General features: G+C 37.9%; 1 protein-coding gene across 1 annotated transcript in view; it reads right to left on the bottom strand.

Moving 5' to 3' along the window:
* ralgapa2 (Ral GTPase activating protein catalytic subunit alpha 2) overlaps positions 1–18,734 on the bottom strand; it is a 627,566-nt gene that overhangs the window by 283,075 nt on the left and 325,757 nt on the right. Inside the window, exons 28-31 of the mRNA XM_039749771.1 lie at positions 15,147–15,257; positions 14,963–15,031; positions 14,613–14,750; positions 2,285–2,468 (exon numbers count right to left, since the gene is read on the bottom strand). Of these exons, the coding sequence (XP_039605705.1) occupies positions 2,285–2,468; positions 14,613–14,750; positions 14,963–15,031; positions 15,147–15,257 (502 nt within the window). The remainder of the gene's footprint in view (positions 1–2,284; positions 2,469–14,612; positions 14,751–14,962; positions 15,032–15,146; positions 15,258–18,734) is intronic.

The following is an 18,734-nucleotide window of genomic DNA, read 5'->3' as shown; positions in this document are numbered from 1 at the left end:
ACGCCGGCCGGATGTGGCCCGCGCCCTTGAGTTTGACACATATGGACTAAATAGAACTTGAAAAGATATATTTTTCAAATGTGATCGCAATTCAGATAGAGTTGACGCACTACAGCCTGCATGCCTCAATAAGTCATCCTCCCTCGCTCTTACTTTTTACCGCTCATCTAATGAATACACTGAGTATGGCTTTACCAAAACAATCATTGATGGCTAATAAAGTATCCATTATTCGAGTATGTAGATCGGGGTATATATATACATATATATATACCAGCGTATCGCAGCGGAGACGTAGTGTGTTAAAGAAGCTATGAAAAAGAAAAGGGAACATTTTAAAAATAACGTAACATGACTGTCAATATACAGTAATTGTTTTGTGAGTTTTACTGAGTGTTGCTGTCATCAAGGATTTGATTATCATTATTTCTTTCAATCAGGTTCGTATTTGTAGGATGTGTTGTGTTCAAGTTACATTCCGTGTTTGTCAATCGTTGTAAAGATGACAGGTTTCATTTATCGATTCGTTTCTTACTGCATCAATAAACAGCTCGTCTTCTTCTTTATCTGAGACCTGACACACTGCATGCACGGGTTTTTTTACACTGTCTTCCTTTAGCGGACATTGACTTTTTCACCGTGTGCTTTGTTTCCACAGTAGCTGCATTTATGAATATGCTTGTATGTATCAGACGCTTCATATTTTTTGCTGCCTTTTCAATTGTGTAATTCGTTTTTTGTTCAGCGCTCTTTGGAACTGTTCCTTTTTGTCTGTGCACTGCGGCAGTTCACGTGAGCCGCTCGGTGTACATGCATCGAAGTTTCATAGCTGTGCTGGTGCCATGTCGTGCTATGTCCATGGCTGTATCTAATGTTACCGAAGTCCCGGCACTTAAAACTTTCTCTCGCAGTTTCGCTGAGTTTGTGCCAAACACCACCCTGACCATCTCATCTTCCTCTGCATAAGCACAGTCCTTCACCCGTGAATATTTACCCGTGGCAGTTTGCTATTGGATTGCCGCTGACGGACGGCCTTATATGGGTAGGCACTAAATTACAAATGCCAGCGGCAGCCTGTCTATGAACTTAATTTAAAGTTTAGGTTTACATCGTGCTTTGTTTCCGAAGTAGCAGAACTCATGAATATGGTTGTATATGTCACTCGCTCGCTTCTTATTGTTTCGCTGCCTTCTCAATTATATAATGCATGTTTTCTTCAGCGCTTTTTGGGCCTCTTCCTGGTTTTCTACGTACTGCGTGATTAAGTGGAAGGCGTCATGATGTCACACGAAACTCTGCCCCCACGGGTTTCAAGCTCATCTCCATTACAGTAAATGGAGAAAAACAGCTTCCAGTTATGACCATTACGCGTAGAATTTCGATATGAAACCTGTCCAACTTTGTAAGGAAGCTGTAAGGAATAACCGAACCAAATTTCAGCCTTCTACCTACACGGGAAGTTGGAGAATTAGTGATGAGTCAGACAGTCAGTGAGTGAGTCAGTGAATGAGTGAGTCAGTGAGGGCTTTGCCATTTATTAGTGTATATATATATATATATATATATATATATATATATATATATATATGTATATATGTATGTAAATGTATATATATTTGGATGTATGTGTATATATGTATATATATATATATATTTGTGTATGTATATATGTATATATATATATATATATGACAGCAACACTCATCACTCACAACAGTGACAAAACAATTACATTGACAATCATGTTACGTTATTTTCAAAATGTTTCCTTTTCTTTTTCATTACTTCTTTAACACACTACTTCTCTATTCTCTACTATATCTGTATACTATTATTATTAAGGAAATCAAACAATATCAGATTCTAACTAATGCAGCATAGCAAAAGATGAACTACAATAAAATTAAGCAATGGGTTTCTACAGAGGTACAAAGTAGCCACTGAATATGATACAAAAAATCTGATAGTCAACCAACTTGGACAATCCACAGAAAGGCTAGGTTAACACTCATTTAAAAAAAAAAAAAACATTCAGAAATTATTTAGTTGTATGAGAATTGCATAAAAACAAAGTGCCCGAGTCCTAAGAATTTTGTTTCGTTTGCTTTATTTTTAAATTATTGATTTATTTTGAAGTTAAAATGGAGCACTATAAAAATGCAATGGAAAATGCAACATAATGGAAGGTATTTTTAAAGAGTGGTGCTTTAACACTCTTGTATTATATATTGTTTAGTGCAGGCTGCTTATATTTTATTTGATCTTAACATATTACTGTACTTACCTTCAGCAACTGTGAGCAAGTTACCGAAATCACCAAACAAGTAAGACTGTTGTGGTTCAGTGTTCTTGACATTTTCAAGCTTTAAGAATGGATCATAGTCTGAAGCACAAAGATCTGCAAGGCTCAGCAGATAATGGCTTTGTTGCGTATAGAGATTAGACCCATGTATACAACAGTGCAATACCTAGTATAAAAAAGAAGCAGAAAACAATAAGCATGTCAACTTTAACACTTCTAGTTTATTTAAAAGATCCATTCAATGAAAAATGAACAACACATCATAAGTGTCTACTCAGAAATGAGGTGAATAATTATATAGAGAAATGCAGGTATTAAAGCCTCACTAAACAAATAATTGTTATTTAAATAGTATAATTATTATGGTTAACAAACACTAAAAATACTTTGTTAAGTGAAAGGTTTTCAGTTAAATTAAAACATGATGTCTGCTTTCCCACCTACATGATCCGGCATATAAACATCTCATCCTAATTCCACCTCCATCATGAATCAGTAGACATCTGACCCTTACAGATACTGAGCAGGCCAGACAGTTACTGCACAGCAGGAAAGTGTCATGGTATTGAAGGCTGCATAAATCTTCTATATTTGCAAAGGAACAATCTCCAAGGTGATGACAGCATGTCCATTACAGCACAAGATGGTGCCAATAAATTGAAGCAGCGCACCTAAGTCAGTAATGGAGGATTAGGATTGACAGGCATTTGCACATTTGTTATCAAGCCCCCCAATCCTACTTCCCTCCCCCCCACACACAAAAAAAGCTAAAATTCAGATAATGTGCAAGTCAAACTTAGGCATCTCAGACTATTAAGAACAACGTCTTACTTTATAGAAAAAGTACTAACCTACAACTCATTTGATTTTAGTTAGTTTTTTTTTTTTTTTGAAACATAAAATATCCTGACTTCACAGTGCATGCATGAACAGAAATTTCCAAATAAATGGAGCTGAATTATTGAAATATATCATTAATTTAGGAAATAGTTTAGGTAGTACTTTAATTAATGGATGGACAAATAATCGAAGCACAACAACTGTAATCAAAATCTGACAAACTTTATGCAGTTAAATCATAAGCGCAACAGTTGCAGTTTATTTTTCTTGTAACTACCATATGGGATCCCAGCTAAGAGATGGGAGGAATCCTTGCCTGGACAGGAAGCCCCAAGCAGATGGACAGGCGTCCCAACCAAGAGATAGAATGGTTCCTTACCCAAATGGGAGTCCCTGTGAGGAAGGAAGGGCATCTCAACCTGTAGAGAAGTTCCCTTTTCCGGACGGGAAAGCCCAGGTAAATGGATAGGCGACCTGACTGGTTATACTTATGGTACCTTTTCTGGCTGGGATTGAAGGGAAGGACAGGAAAGGAAGGTCTCTGGGGTCCATTTCCCCCCCCAGGACGCTAGATGGCTGTAGCCCTGGATATTGGTGCCCATTCGGACACCAGCAGGGAATGCCAAGAATTGTAGTCTGCTAACACAGCCCTGCCAGGGTCCAGGGGTGCTGCAGAGAGATACACCCCCTACTATTTGGGACTTCCATATGAGCCAGAAGTGCTTCTAACGGGAAAAGTCCTAGCACCAGAAGTACTCCTGGGTTGTCAATAAAAGTGAACATACTGCTTTGTCCAGGTGAGTTGGTGCTGTGAGGAAGGAAGGTAAGTTGGTGCTGGGAGGAAGGAAGGCAACACTCAACTGCAGGAGAGTAGTGTGGTGGGAAAAGAGAAAGAGCGAGAGCAGTAGAGAGAAGGAAAGGAAACAACCTGTTTATTGTTTACAAGGTATTCTTGTAATAAACAACCTTTATTTGAATCTGGGAATGCATTGTATATTCGTGTTTTGGAGTTCACTGGTGCCTCTAGCCTTCACACTCTCTACTTTTTGCTTAGTCAAAGATGTGGGAAGATAGATTCAACAAAGTAAAGTGACAGTCTGACAAGTCTGACAGTTTGTAAAGGTGGTTGTCTTTTTGTACACCATTTTAAAAAGAGTTTCTAAATGGAACTAGATGCAGAGTAATTTACTTTTCTGATATTTTACATTTTAAAAACTGTTACTTCAACCTATTTAAATGCAAGTCTCAAAAGCAATTTCAAATAAAAAAAATAATTTATTCTCTAACTGCCACCTCATGACTGTTTGCAAAATTACATACTGTATAAGTTAAAAACACACTATAGAAGCAGGGGTCTCCAACCTTTTTTCCCACAAGAGCTACTTTTATAAAATGAAAATGGCAGAGAGCTACTCAGGTTTTCTAATGTTTATTCTCATAGCTTATTTCAACCCAAACAAACTGAATAAGCTTGTTTTGCCTGAACATTTACAAAATGTGACACACAACTCACATTTTGCATTAAAACATCACAAAAATATTTAGTTCACCTGCAAGTGCATTTTGTATACCTGTATGAATTTTCAAGTGTATCTCACACTACTGAATTAAACCGTGAATGCTGTCAAAATAAAACAATGCTATTACAAATACACAGATATGACTTATTCATTTGTCATTTTGTTACATGTCACTGTTTCACTTCACAAGAGTATTCACATGTCCAGTTGCATGTGTGATGTGATTTTTAGTTAGTGAGATGACTGAAACTGCATGGCGTCAACAAGAGAGGTGTATGGTGGAGTGTAGCCACTTAGGTTCACTCTTATGGAGTCATTTAAATGTTCATCTGTCGTCTTGTTCTGAACTTTGATTTCATGACATTCATGTCAGAAAAGGCAGACGAGAGAACAATTGAATTCGACTTTGTTTGATATTTAAAATAAAGTGTTACTTGGGTTTCGATGAGTTTGAGTCTGGATATTCTCTTAAGTGTATGTCACATTGAAAAGACAGATTGCAATTCAGATTGTGAATCGTGATTTTGTGTTAAAAGGAACGTGATTTAATTTTTTGGAAAGATCACCCACCCCTAATTTGAATAATCAAGTTTTTAAACTTATGAAGGATTCATTAACCCTTTGGTAAGCTACTTGGAAAAGAGTTGCGAGCTACCGGTAGACCCATGCTATAGACAATGTGGTCTAGAGCTGTCAGATTGAACGCTGCTATTCAAATATAATTGAAATTTATTTTAAAAAAGTCTTAGTTGAAGGCAAAATCTTACATTCATTTGCGAAAGTATGGTTGTTTGATTTACGTACAGTAATTTTAGCATGGAGTTACTCCAGACATGCAATGCATAGCTGAGGTATTCTACCACGTCCACAATCAGCCTTTTCATAATTTTGAATGGTTTAGCTTTGCATCTTTATTAGTAAAACTTACAGACAGACCCTTTCACAACATAGTCTTTTTTCTGTTTCACTGCTCTACACTTTGATTAACAAGTGTACTCAGAGGATTCTTTCTAAACACTTATCTAGTGCACACTTACTAGGAATTCCAGTGTTAAAATGGTCATTTTTCACCTGATTCTGTCTCACTCACTTTTAAATCTAAGACCCTACTGCCTAATACTCAGACCTTCTCATTTAAGCAAACTGAAAACAATTGTCATAAAGCCAATTTTACTTTAACTGCAACTCTTTAAAATCTTGACTTTAGAGTCTTATCTATATCAGCCAACACATTCTGTCCCAAAATTAGCCTCATGTAGCTACTGAGTTTGACACATAAGACCTTGAACAATAAGGTGTAATTGAAAATATTCTGGACACCTTTAATAAAATAATGCAGTATCTGTAAAGGTGAAAAAAGTAGATAATTTGCGCAGCCCCTGATTTGATATCATGACAATCCCATTTTTCAGGCAAGTCCACAGGTTAGGTCAAGTCAGGTTGGGGAGCATGCACTAATACAGCGTGTTGCCGCACCCACCACACAATAAAACAGCTCAGGATCCTGGTTGGCAACACCCAAGTCAGACATGCAGTCCAGTCCCACCCTCCGGAAATAACCCTCTATCTGCCATAGCCAGGTGTTAAGTGGTCGTCCATTTGGCCTGGTCCAGCAGCTTGGATCCTCAGTGGACCCCGCAAGCTGGATCACCATTGGGGAATTGCACTACAGTTAAGTTAAGTGCCTTAACTGACACTCCATCACAATGTAGGTAATGTGTCCCATTCAGAATTACATGAGCAACCTCTTGTTTGACACAAATTCAAACCAGCGTTACCCAAGAATTCTCCGAAGAGACACGGTACCAAAGGAGTCCAGTCTTCATCTCAGGTCACTGGATAGCATCAATGTCTCGCAACCAAATAGCAAAAAAGGATCATTTTGCAAATATATCGGGAGCACCACACACCCACTTTCCAGCAACCTCCTGACCCCACCCATGCTCTCCCAATCCATCTACTGACTTCATAGGAATAGTCACCAAAGACATGAATATTTCTGCTGAAGTAAGTAAACCTCTTGACAAGGTCAACACTTTATCCGTAGACAGACAATGCAAATGGCTTTGCCCAAGTGGTCATCAAAGCCTGGATCTTGTTTTATATCCAGAACACTCGCAAGCCCAGACACTCAGACTCCTTGCTCAGTCTCTCGAGAGCCCTGTTCAGACCCTCCATTGACTCCACAAAGATCACAACATCGTCAACAATGTCAAGATCAGTCCATCTTTCTTCACCAACAGATGCCCCGCATCTGCTGAACCCTATGACTGTGCCCAACACACAGTCCAGGCAAGCACTGAAAAGAGTAGGAGCAAGAACACACCCCTGACAAATCCCAGAATCAACTGGGAAAAAACACAGAGGTTCTGTCTCCACTCTGCACAGCACTCACAGTAACAGTGTACAGACCGACCATGATATCCAGCAACCTTGGGGGGATCCCACAACGTCTCAGGATGTCCACAGGGCAGCTTGATCAACTGAGTTGAACGCTTTACAAAAATCAACAAAGGCTGCAAAGAAACTCTGCCAATATTCGTATTTGCACTCGATGAAAACACTCAACACTAGGATGCGATCAATAGTAAGCTTCTCAGGTGTAAAACCAAACTGCTTCTGTCGTTTGTAGGTGATCACAGATCCTGCTGAGGATGACCTTAGCAATGACCTTACCCGGCACCAAGAGCAGTGTTATCCCCCTGTTGTTGCCGAAATCCAGGTGAACAACCATCCGTTCCAGACAGGGATGACAAAATGGAAGCAAAGATTGCTTGGAATGCCAGGAAGATAGCCTTACCACAAGCCTGGAGAAGTTCACCCTGGATACCACAGATCCCTGCAGCCTTCCCTACCCTCAGCTGGTTTACCACCTGTGCAATCTCAGTGAGATTGGGTGGTTCATAGCTAATTGGAGGAGCCTCAAGAACTGCAGACCCAGAGATGTCTAACATCCTAGCCGAAGGATCAGCTTTAAACAACTGCTAAAAAGTAGCCAGCCCAGCAGGTCACAACTGCAGTGTCATCAGTCATATGTCCTGGATATGATGTTAAACTGCATCCGGCCCTGCAAGTGGTAAAAACTTAACACAGCTTCAAAACGGCAGACAGGACTCCTTTCTGCTCTCTGCAGGAGTATCTCTGCTGTAGCTGCTCTAAAGGAGGCTGCTCGCATTATGAAGGGGATGGGGGAAAGCCATCGGGAGCATCATCCCTGGAAGCCAAAACTGCCAGACAGCAAAGAGCTCAGGCGTGTTGTGGATCAGAACTGGTGTGGTGTTGAGGCATCGTCTGTTGCACGGCAGCTCTTGGGTCCCAATTTGAAGTGGCCCATCTTGGTAGGCACATGGAACATCTTGTCTCTCTAGCATGATGATGTCCACAGGGGCAGACTTTTTTATTTTGAAAGGTAAGATATAAATGGTATCCTGACATTGCCCAATGGACAAGTCTGCCTTCCACCTGCCTGCCTCTTGCCCTCTCTTTTAGTTTGCTTGCTATTCTCACACTGTTACAGTCTTACTAACTGACTTGTATTCCTCCTCATCCTTGTCAGAACAGCATGCCATAAAATCAGCCATGAAAAGTAGCTTAAATCCTTACAAGCTGCATGTGCTGGCACCAGGTGAGTCCACAGGTTAGGCCAAGGTTTTTTTTTTTTTTTTTTACTTGAAGTGCTTATGGTAATGCTGAGTGGGTCCTGCTAATAGTACTCAGCTGTGTCCTGCGCTACAAATATACTGTGACATGTCTTATTGATGCAAATACGAGGTGTGGCAGAAAAGTAATGAGACTGGCAACACTGCAAGCAATCTGGCAACGCTGCGCTGTTGTCCTTGACAGATCACGTGTATCAGTACCCTCCCATAGCTCAGTGCGAGTTTCAACTCCTTCCGTTAACTACGTGATTTTTGTGACTGCTATTAGCGAAGTTGTGTTTTTGGTTGTGCGTCACGCAAAATGGAACAGCGGAATTTGGAGCAACGTTGTGCCATTAAACTTTGTGTTAAGCTTGGAGAATCGGCAAGTGTGATGTTTGAAAAGTTAAAACAGGCCTATGGGGAACATTCTTTATCCTGAGCTCAAGTTTTTCGCTGGCACAAATCATTTTTGGAAGGCAGAAAACACGTTGAAGATGAACACAGTTCAGGGAGGCCTTCAACTTCGAAAACCAGTGAAAACATCGAACGTGTGAACACTCTTGTGAGATCAGACCGTCGTTTAACATTAAGAATGTTGAGTGAACAATTAAATTTGAACAGATTTACCGTTCATCAAATTTTGACTGAACATTTGCACATGCGAAAGGTCTGTGCCAAAATGGTGCCGAAAAACCTCACAATTAAGCAGAAGGACAATCGAAAAAACAAGTGTTTTGATCTTCTTGACAGAATCGCTAATGAGCAAGATTTCTTTAGTCGTGTGATCACAGGTGATGAATCATGGATTTTTGAATACGATCCTGAGACCAAGAGGCAAAGTCAGGAGTGGCACACTGCAAACTCTCCTCGACCAAAGAAAGCTCGAATGAGCAAATCGAAGATCAAATCAATGCTGATTTGTTTTTTTGACAAAAGGGGAATCGTCCACAAAGAATTTGTTCCTCCAGGACAAACAGTCAACCAAGTTTTTATAAAGGCGTCCTTGAAGGCTCAGAAAAAGGGTCATTCACGTGAGACCAGACATTGCAGACAAATGGATGCTCCACCATGACAACGCCCCATGTCACACTGCCCTCTCCATAACAGAATTCCCCCTTTTTTACCTGACCTCAGTCCGTGTGAACTGAAAAATGTCCTCAAAGGATGTCATTTCGGGACTTTAGAAAACATCCAAAAGAGTGTAACGGACATGCTGAAGACCATACCGGTTGAAGACTTCCAGCGCTGCTACCAACAGTGGGAACAACGTCTCCATCGGTGTGTAGCTGCCCAAGGGAACTACTTTGAAGGGGATAACATTGATGTTTGAAAAAAATAAAAACTTTGGTAAATAAAAAATCAGTCTCATTACTTTTCTGCCACACCTCTTCTGCTATAAGGAACAAGAGTCAGGGTTGGGATAAAATACAAGGGAAAACACTTTTTGGGGAGGTAGATAACACCTATGTAGGAATAGCTGAGTGGCAGGGATGAGTGATAGTGCTTCTGTGCAAGTAGTCCAAGCAGTTTAAGACTTGGTCACTCAATCGTCAGTACTAAAATGAAAACATGACAGCAAGGCAAATACTTCCCTTTCACAGGGTGCAGCTGCGCAAGATTTCAATTTATATTTAAATAACAGTTCCCTGAATACCACTACGATTTATTATTCTTTGATGTTAACATTTCTTCATGTTGAGGCCACCACTGTGGATGTTACCATAATGATAAAGTATAAAAAAAGCAAGTACAAAATTCCATGCAACATTCAGAATTGTTAACTTAAGTTTGAATATATTTGAATGTTTACTGATTTTTAGTTTGAGTTTTCTAAACCTATTTTTTGGCTAATTTGACAGACCTAATGTGGTCTCTGACAATTAGATGAAATGGATGCTACTTACTCACTGTTCAAAACTACCATGCCTAATAAACCTAGATTCCCTTCCTCACCAAAGCATATGAACTACATCCATTAACTACCATTCTGCCAAGAAGTTGGTTAAGTTCTGAAAAAGATGGATATATGAATTAGGAAACCAAACGCAAAAAGACTTTCATATCATAACATTAAATATATTATTTTGTTGTTACATCTGTTGCTTTTACTGATAAGATTATATTTAGGGATCAAAGGAGAAGATGAAATCAATTTATATGCTGGCTATTAACAACTGTGACACGGTGCAGGTCAGCCCCATGCTACTGGATCAATCTGGTGAGCCACTTAATCCTACTACCACCGACAACGTACCTGAGGGATGAGTCAACAGATGAGGACACAACACATAAAAAAAGCAAGGGGTAGGTGAAACAGCGCCAGAATCAAAATCAGACAGTATCCCAATAAATAGTGGAGTGGTCAAAAAAGCATAATAAATAAAAAATCCATAAAAACTGTGCCTTCCTTTTAAAAGTATGGCATCTCCATCTTAACCTGATTGGGCTTCATAGCACGGAGAGATGACAGTCAACATTAGTAGAAAATCTTTTATTCCAGACCGTGTCCCTGCCAACCAAATCGCACAGCATTCCTCTACCAATAGCTGGCTCCTCCCAGCGAGAGCACACCCTGAGCATAATGGTTACTCAACAGGAGCAATCCCTCAGCCCCCTCCTAAGTGTCAGCCACATACTTCTTTCTGAGGCTCCAATCCTGTCCATCTGCTTCCTACCCTCTTGCACTGGTTCTCACTCGCTCCTGCCTTTCTCTCTTTCCTTTAACATTCTTTCTTTCTTCTTCCTTTTTTTCATACCAGCTATCCCTAATATGCCTCCATTGGTGAAGGTCAATTGCATACCGTAAAAGGCCGATGAAGCAATTGAGACAGACCACACCCTCACATGCAGGGAGGGGCATCTTGCCTCAATTACCTCACCAACCTCCCGCAGCCGTGCAAACATGCACATGCACAGAGATCAAGGTGGGCATTCAATTATTTATTTAAAAATGGGTCATCTTTTTCTGAATCTTGGACCCGCTATACCACCATTACACACAAAAGAGCTGTCTAAAATCAGTTCTATATAAGAAAATATCACTTTTCTTTTTTAGGTGAAACAGTTGCTTATTTAAAACTGAACTAGATTTAGGAAAAGGATGGATTGGGCAGTTATTTCATTCTTGCTTTCAAAATAAAATTGGGAGGAAAGATCCTGGTAAAATTTTAGTTATTGTATAATTCTCTTTACCTTTAACTACAACATATTAAAAGCAAATTGCTAAAACATTCAACATTTACATACATGAATGTACAAAAGTTAATATAATAGTAAAACAGAATAGGTTTAAAACAATAGTAGTTGCTGAATTTTTGGGACAAATAAAGTATGCATGTAACTTAATAACTAACTAACTGCATGTCTAGTTTTAATTTGTTTAAGACAAACAAATAATGACAATATAAAGTCCATTAACAGTGTGATTATGATATGACCAGTTGACAATAGAAGTTCAGAAAACAAAAACTCCAGAATTACTAAAGAAATAATTTCCCCTTGGGATTAATAAAGTATCTATCTATCTATCTAGAAGCTTAAGTCAAAGGTCAGACAGAGTCACAGTGATGACAACATAGGCCAACTGGCTACATTACCCCTCTTAAGCATGTTACAAAATAATGTGTATACTGAACAGTGTTAAAAGAAAATTAAAGTCTTTTTTTCTTTGCAGGTAGTGGTAGTAGTTTGGAAATGTAGTAATGACACTAATGTCACTGTAGTATACAAAAATGAGAAACAGAATAGTATAGGGTCAATAAACATTTCATGCATGAATAATCTTCTCTGTATACTGCATACTAAAAAAAATCTTCAGTTTCCTACATCAGGTTTTAGATAATGTACAATATGTGTAAAAAAAAAGATATCTCCTAAAATGTTTGCTGATTCAGTAAAACAATTGTTATATATCTAATGAATTAACAAGAGACAGGCCCACATTTCTGTTCTTATCATTTCCACCTATTAATAAAATTTCTGTTTTTTCTTTAATTAAACACAAGTCATCATCATTATCACTTGTTTAATAGCCATTTAAAACTCACTTTAATCGGGTCCCCATTCTGAGCTGCATGGACCACAGAAAGTATTTGCAGAGGTGGGGCGCCCTGGTTGGGCTTGATGGGCTGTTTCAAAGCCATTGCTACAGGACTTTTTATTATTATGAGAGACAATCCTGGTATTTAGTAATGTTATAAAGTTGATTGATGATTCATTTAAAGTTGATTTACAAATCACAACTCTTTATTATCTAAATTAGCAAAAAAAACGACTTGAATATATGTCTACTAAAATGAAACAATAAAAGTTATTACTTTATTTTTACTAGAAAAGATATCACCATTCTCAGTCACTCTCATTCTACCATCCTCTGAACAAGACCAACTCAACCTGTGCTACAGAAAAAAAAATCTTGATTTATTCTGTTTCATTGTGGGTTAGCTCTGTCACATAATTTACTTTTTTTTTTTTTTTTTTACATTTCTTCAGTATCTTTCTTATTGTGCATGCACATAACAGGCTGTAAAGGGCACATAATGCAGAATGTTGATCAGTACTGTGAACTTAGTAATAATATGCAGGTGGACAGTAGAGTTGACTTTGAAAAATGTAGTGTAATCAGTTAATTTCAGATTTATTTTTAAGTGTATAGTACAATGAATTTCTTATGCTAGATCAACATGTACAAAGTTTTGCAAAATGGAACTTAAATTTGCTTTGCAAGTGATTCCACATACAATAGCAAAACTCATTTAAAGAGATTTTTTTTGGAATTGTTTGGGAGGGGCAGTAAAGAAAGGAACATTGTCAACATTATACACCCCTTTGTGGACATGTAAATTTCCCAGAAAATAGTCCAGATGGAAATAAACAGTGGAAAAGCTTTTTTTGATAAGGCAACATGGCTAAACACAACCTACAATGAAACAAAAATACATAACCCAGTAAGTCAATAGATTTTCTCTCCAAAGTATATGAGAAAAAAAAAACAATGCAGCTGTAATCTTAGATAAATTGCAGCTATTGCTTGTGTTCTTAATTTGTGTTTACTGACGAAGGCATCTTCGTATCAGCCCCAAAGCAATTCTGCTACCAGATGGGAACTGTGGTCCCCTCATCATCACTGCCACAAACTTTGCAGTTAAGATCAACATATGGGGCATCTGTACAGTATATGGTAAACACCTTTCTTCCAGTGATAACTGATGGTTGGCTCATCACAACTATTAAGCTAAAAGTAGCCTGAGCCCGGGTGGCCCAAACTCCCACTCCCCAGAAACCACAGTCAATGCTAAAAATTCCTCTTCATATCATTTGACACCAATTCTAATCATGCCTTCCTCAGCCTCCATCTGAGTCTCATACCTCTCAACTCTACCTGTTCATTCTCATCTGTTCTTTCCAGGTTTGGTTCAAGTTCCACCCTCATCAGCCTCATCTTGTTTTCACAGAGTATACTATTCTTTGCACAGCTTTCATAATTTTTTTCCCTTCAGTCCCAGAGGGGGTTCCTTAACAAGAATGAAAAATAGCTCTGAAATGTCTACCGTGTATCTCTAAAAGTTTTGTGGATAAATGCAACTAAAAGCAGAAAATAAATTTGAAAATATAAATCAAAATAATGACAGAATGTCAAAAGAGTTGTCTTCCCTAGAGTTGAGTTCCACTGCCACCTATATCAAGGCCTTTATTCTTAATCCATTTATTAATAGTAATTCCTGTTATGTTGAAAAACTTAGCTTGCTTAGCTTATTATTCACATAGGATAGGTAATTCTAGCTAAATATCATAAGTTACTGCCAACCTAAGCCAACACAGTAGTAGGCACTTGGATTATGTCATATGTTTCCTCAGCACTGGTATAATGAGCTTTAGTTTAAAACCATTTCTCCCTATTCCCTCAAATTCTACCTTAACATTATAAAACTCAACTATTAGAGACAACAGGGTTACTTGTCTATATACATCTATCTTGCTTATTTTAGTTTTAGTATCCTATAAAAACAGAAGCTTACATACAGTATTGTTTGTTGTACATTTCTCTGTTAATAAATGTTACATTTACACCTTCTGCATAATATATGTAAAAATATAAACAGTAACTGTAACATATAATAGTGCTAGACAATTATGTAATATTTTTAATATAAATCACACTTTAATAAGGTTTTACAAATGTATGTAAGAATAAATGTACAGACAGGCAGATAGAGATGATACTTTAAAGATACCAAATAATATCATAACAGATCATGCAAGAAAAAGTTGAAATCTAGCTACTACTGTATATCATGTTCAAATACATACCCTGTAAATATAGTCCAGCAGAGGAGCTTTTTGTGAGCTTAGATCCTCAAGTACTGGCATGGTAATGGGCTCTAGTAGTGTATTCAAAGGAACTGCCATGCACCAATCCAGCAAACAGAGGAGCAGTGACACCATTAGCTAAATAATAAAAAGGAAAAAATACAGAAAAACATTTTCCATTAGCAGAACACAGTGGTCTTCCAACAGAATATGTCATACAAAACACATTCATTTAGAAACTGGAGAGCATTTACAAGACATCCTTTTGCAGAATTCCATTACAAAAACAATGTATGCTCATAACATTCTTTAAGCACAAGAAGCAACAGCTTGTGCATGAACAGGCTTACCTTTTTGTCTGCCTCTACAGTCGAATGTTCTGCACTTGGCAAAAGAAATGCAATTGTGGCAACAAAAATCTATAACAGGAATACAAGAATTTTAAGAACAAGAAATAGGAAGCAGTAGGTAGACAAATTCATAAAAAAGGCAACCCTACATATTACAAAAAGAATAAAATACAGGTAAGCTTACTTCAGTAATTTTCTTAGGAAGTGATAATTCATATTTTTGAAGATTGTGCCAGTGACAGACAAGAAGGCGAAAAATATCACATGCGAGGTGGGCCACCACTTTATTTGACAGCTATAAAAAATATAATGGATATATATTTTAAAATGTTAAAATAAAAGCTATTGAACAGAAATGTAAAACAAAGTCTGTTTTTAATATATTTACAGTATTTTAACATTGTAACAGTACACTCACAATATATACTTATAACTCTCATCCTGTGTGTTTTTAAGGCAAAGTAAATAAATAACAATAATAATAATATTAATTTTTACTTATACAGTATAGTGCCTTTCCCATGTTCAAGGCACATCAGAGTCTCAGAAACAACAACAGGGTATATGCAACATTGGATACAAATATCGTCTGTGTAGAACACTATAGCAAATAAATACAGGATATACAGTACAAAGCATTAAATAGAATAAAAGACAATAAACCAGAGTAAAATGCTAAATTCAATACTAAAAGTATGAACAAATAACATAATCTGTGATATAACACACAAACAGACAGTATTCTGAGCATCTGGACAGAGAGGTAAACTGAAGAAGGGCAGAATGTTAGGGTAAGTTAAATGTCTTCCTGAACAGATGAGTTTAAAGTTGTTGTTTAAAAGAATGATTTAAGTCAGCTGATCTATTTAATTTCAGGAGGTCAGTCCAATATTATCCATAGAGTGCAGTAACTGTGGGGCACAACAAGGTTGCCGGAATCAAAGGACATTAGTAGGCGAGCAGGAGCATAGTGATGGAGAAGGTCACTGATGTAGTCTGGTGCAAGGCCATTTAAAGTATTCTAGGTTATTAATAGAATTTTACATTTGATCCAGTAAGACACGGAGCCAGTGAAAGTGAAGCAGGGTGGGTGTTATGTGCTTGCTGTTGCTGGTTCATGTAAGGACACTTGCAGAAGAGTTTTGATTCAGCTGGAGCTGTGATAGAAGATCTGAAGGGGTGTCTGCCAGTAGAAGTTTCAATAAATGATACAGGATGTGAAAAAATCTTAGGAAGTTATTCATGATAAATAAAATTCCATACATACGAGGTGTGGCAGAAAAGTAATGAGACTGGCAACACTGCAAACGATCTGGCAACGCTGCGCTGTTGTCCTTGATAGAGCACGTGTATCAGTACCCTCCCATAGCTCAGTGCGAGTTTCAACTCCTTCCGTTAACTATGTGATTTTTGTGACTGCTATTTGCGAAGCTGTGTTTTTGGTTGTGCGTCACGCAAAATGGAACAGCGAAATTTGGAGCAACGTTGTGCCATTAAACGGCAAGTGTGACGTTTGAAAAGTTAAAACAGGCCTATGGGGAACATTCTTTATCCGAGCTCAAGTTTTTGCTGGCACAAATCATTTTGGAAGGCAGAAAACACGTTGAAGATGAACACCGTTCAGGGAAGACTTCAACTTCGAAAACCAATGAAAACATCGAACGTGTGAACACTCTTGTGAGATCAGACCGTCGCTTAACATTAAGAATGTTGAGAGAACAATTAAATTTGAACAGATTTACCGTTCATCAAATTTTGACTGAATATTTGCACATGCGAAAGGTCTGTGCCAAAATGGTGCAGAAAAACTGCCCTCTCCATAACAGAATTTTTGACCTCAAAAGGCATTCCTGTGGTTCCGCAGCCCCCTTATTCACCTGACCTCAGTCCGTGTGACTTTTTCCTTTTTCCTAAACTGAAAAATGTCCTCAAAGGACGTCATTTCGGGACTTTAGAAAACATCCAAAGAGTGTAACGGACATGCTGAAGACCATACCGGTTGAAGACTTCCAGTGCTGCTACCAACAGTGGGAACAACGTCTCCATCGGTGTGTAGCTGCCCAAGGAAACTACTTTGAAGGGGATAACATTGATGTTTGAAAAAAATAAAAACTTTGGTAAATAAAAAAATCAGTCTCATTACTTTTCTGCCACACCTCGTACAGTATGTCTGAAGCAGGTGTCCAGGCAGGATAAGAGTTACAAAAGGAGTCAGTGATGATAAGAGAACCTGTGGCCACTAAGAACAATACATTTATTCACACAATTATTATTTTGACACTACAAGGAACTCTTTATTTATGTTTTGGAAGTTTTGAAGGATTTTTGTTTATCTCTATTAGGGTGAAGCCACTACAGTGCAATTCTAAATGGATTTACACTGCAATTACCACAATACTAAGGTGTTTGCCATTGGTAGCACCCAGATTGTTTGTAGCCACATGATTGTACATTGTCTTGTCATTGCATCACTCTATCGAAAATGAGAACCAGTAGTATTATGTTATTTGAGTTCCAAATAATTTCTTCATAGAAAAGCTACAAAGAAGATTAGGGAAATTCAGGATAAAAAAGAAAGAAAAAACTATTTAGTTTTTGGATGTTCTGCTCATTTATTTGACTTCTGTTTTGTGTTTTGGACTTAAATGATCAGTTTTGGTTTGCTCTTAGGGGTTTTCTGACATAGCATGTTTTAAGACAATGTACAGTCCTATGAAAAAGTTTGGGAACCCCTCTCAGCCTGTAACAATTTTCTTTCAACTAAAAAAGATAACAGTGGTATGTCTTTCATTTCCTAGGAACATCTGAGTACTGGTGTGTTCCCACCCCCCCGAAAAAAAGGGCTAATATATTTGTTCAGCAGAGACAGTAGAAATGCAATCACCATTAATGACCTGAACTTCCAACTTATGAAAACACATGGCTATAAGTATTTGCTCATCAACACTGCTACTGGCAAAGAAAAAAAAGTTAAGTCTAATTGTGATGTCTCAAATTTACTTTTTTTTTATTATTGGTATTATTATGTTACACAGTCATTTCTAGCTATCAGATCAGAGTAAATTGATAAAATAAGAAAGATACCAAAATTTCTTAGTGTGTGGTTCAAAGTGCATTAGCTATCTACAGCTGTTTATTCACAACACTCCGCAAAAAATACAGTGATATCATCACAGTGACAGCTTAATCAGACTTGCAGCTGGCCATTAATGCTATCAACAGAACCAACATTAGAAGTACACATTTACTACATTAGTGCTGATATTTTAATGGTGGCAGTGTGGTGTCACAAAGACACAATTCTTGCCATATAGCAGCATGAGCTGAGGTTTAATTGCTAGCCTGGTTAGGTTCCAAATGAAGTTTACATGTTCTCTCTAAGTGTAAGTAGTCTGAATGTGCGTAAATGCAGATATTGCTTTACAGTAGGATATTCAAAGTATGACATTAAACTTTCTCAATTCACGAAATACAGTAGGTTTATTCCTAAATGTTTTTTGCGATCAATTGTTTGGTGGGAGGGGGAATAAACAATCAAATAAAGAAAAACAGTGTAGTGCCCACAAAACCAAACCCCTTCATCCCTCAAATCCTCCAGCCCTTCAAACTAATACATCTGTTGCACATAGCTAGGAAAGACTGAACTCACAACTGAAAGAAGCAGTAAAGGTAACTGGTCCACAATGTCTTAGAGATATTTTTTGATCAGCAATGAGAACCACCTGAAGCTCCATTTTAAATAATTTTGACTCATTACCTCCACCTGCTAATG

This window comes from Polypterus senegalus, chromosome 3 (assembly GCF_016835505.1).
Source record: "Polypterus senegalus isolate Bchr_013 chromosome 3, ASM1683550v1, whole genome shotgun sequence".
NCBI classification, from domain to species: Eukaryota; Metazoa; Chordata; class Cladistia; order Polypteriformes; family Polypteridae; genus Polypterus; species Polypterus senegalus.
The sequence above is the reverse complement of the archived record's forward strand: the minus strand, read 5'-3'. Positions and strand labels throughout refer to the sequence as shown.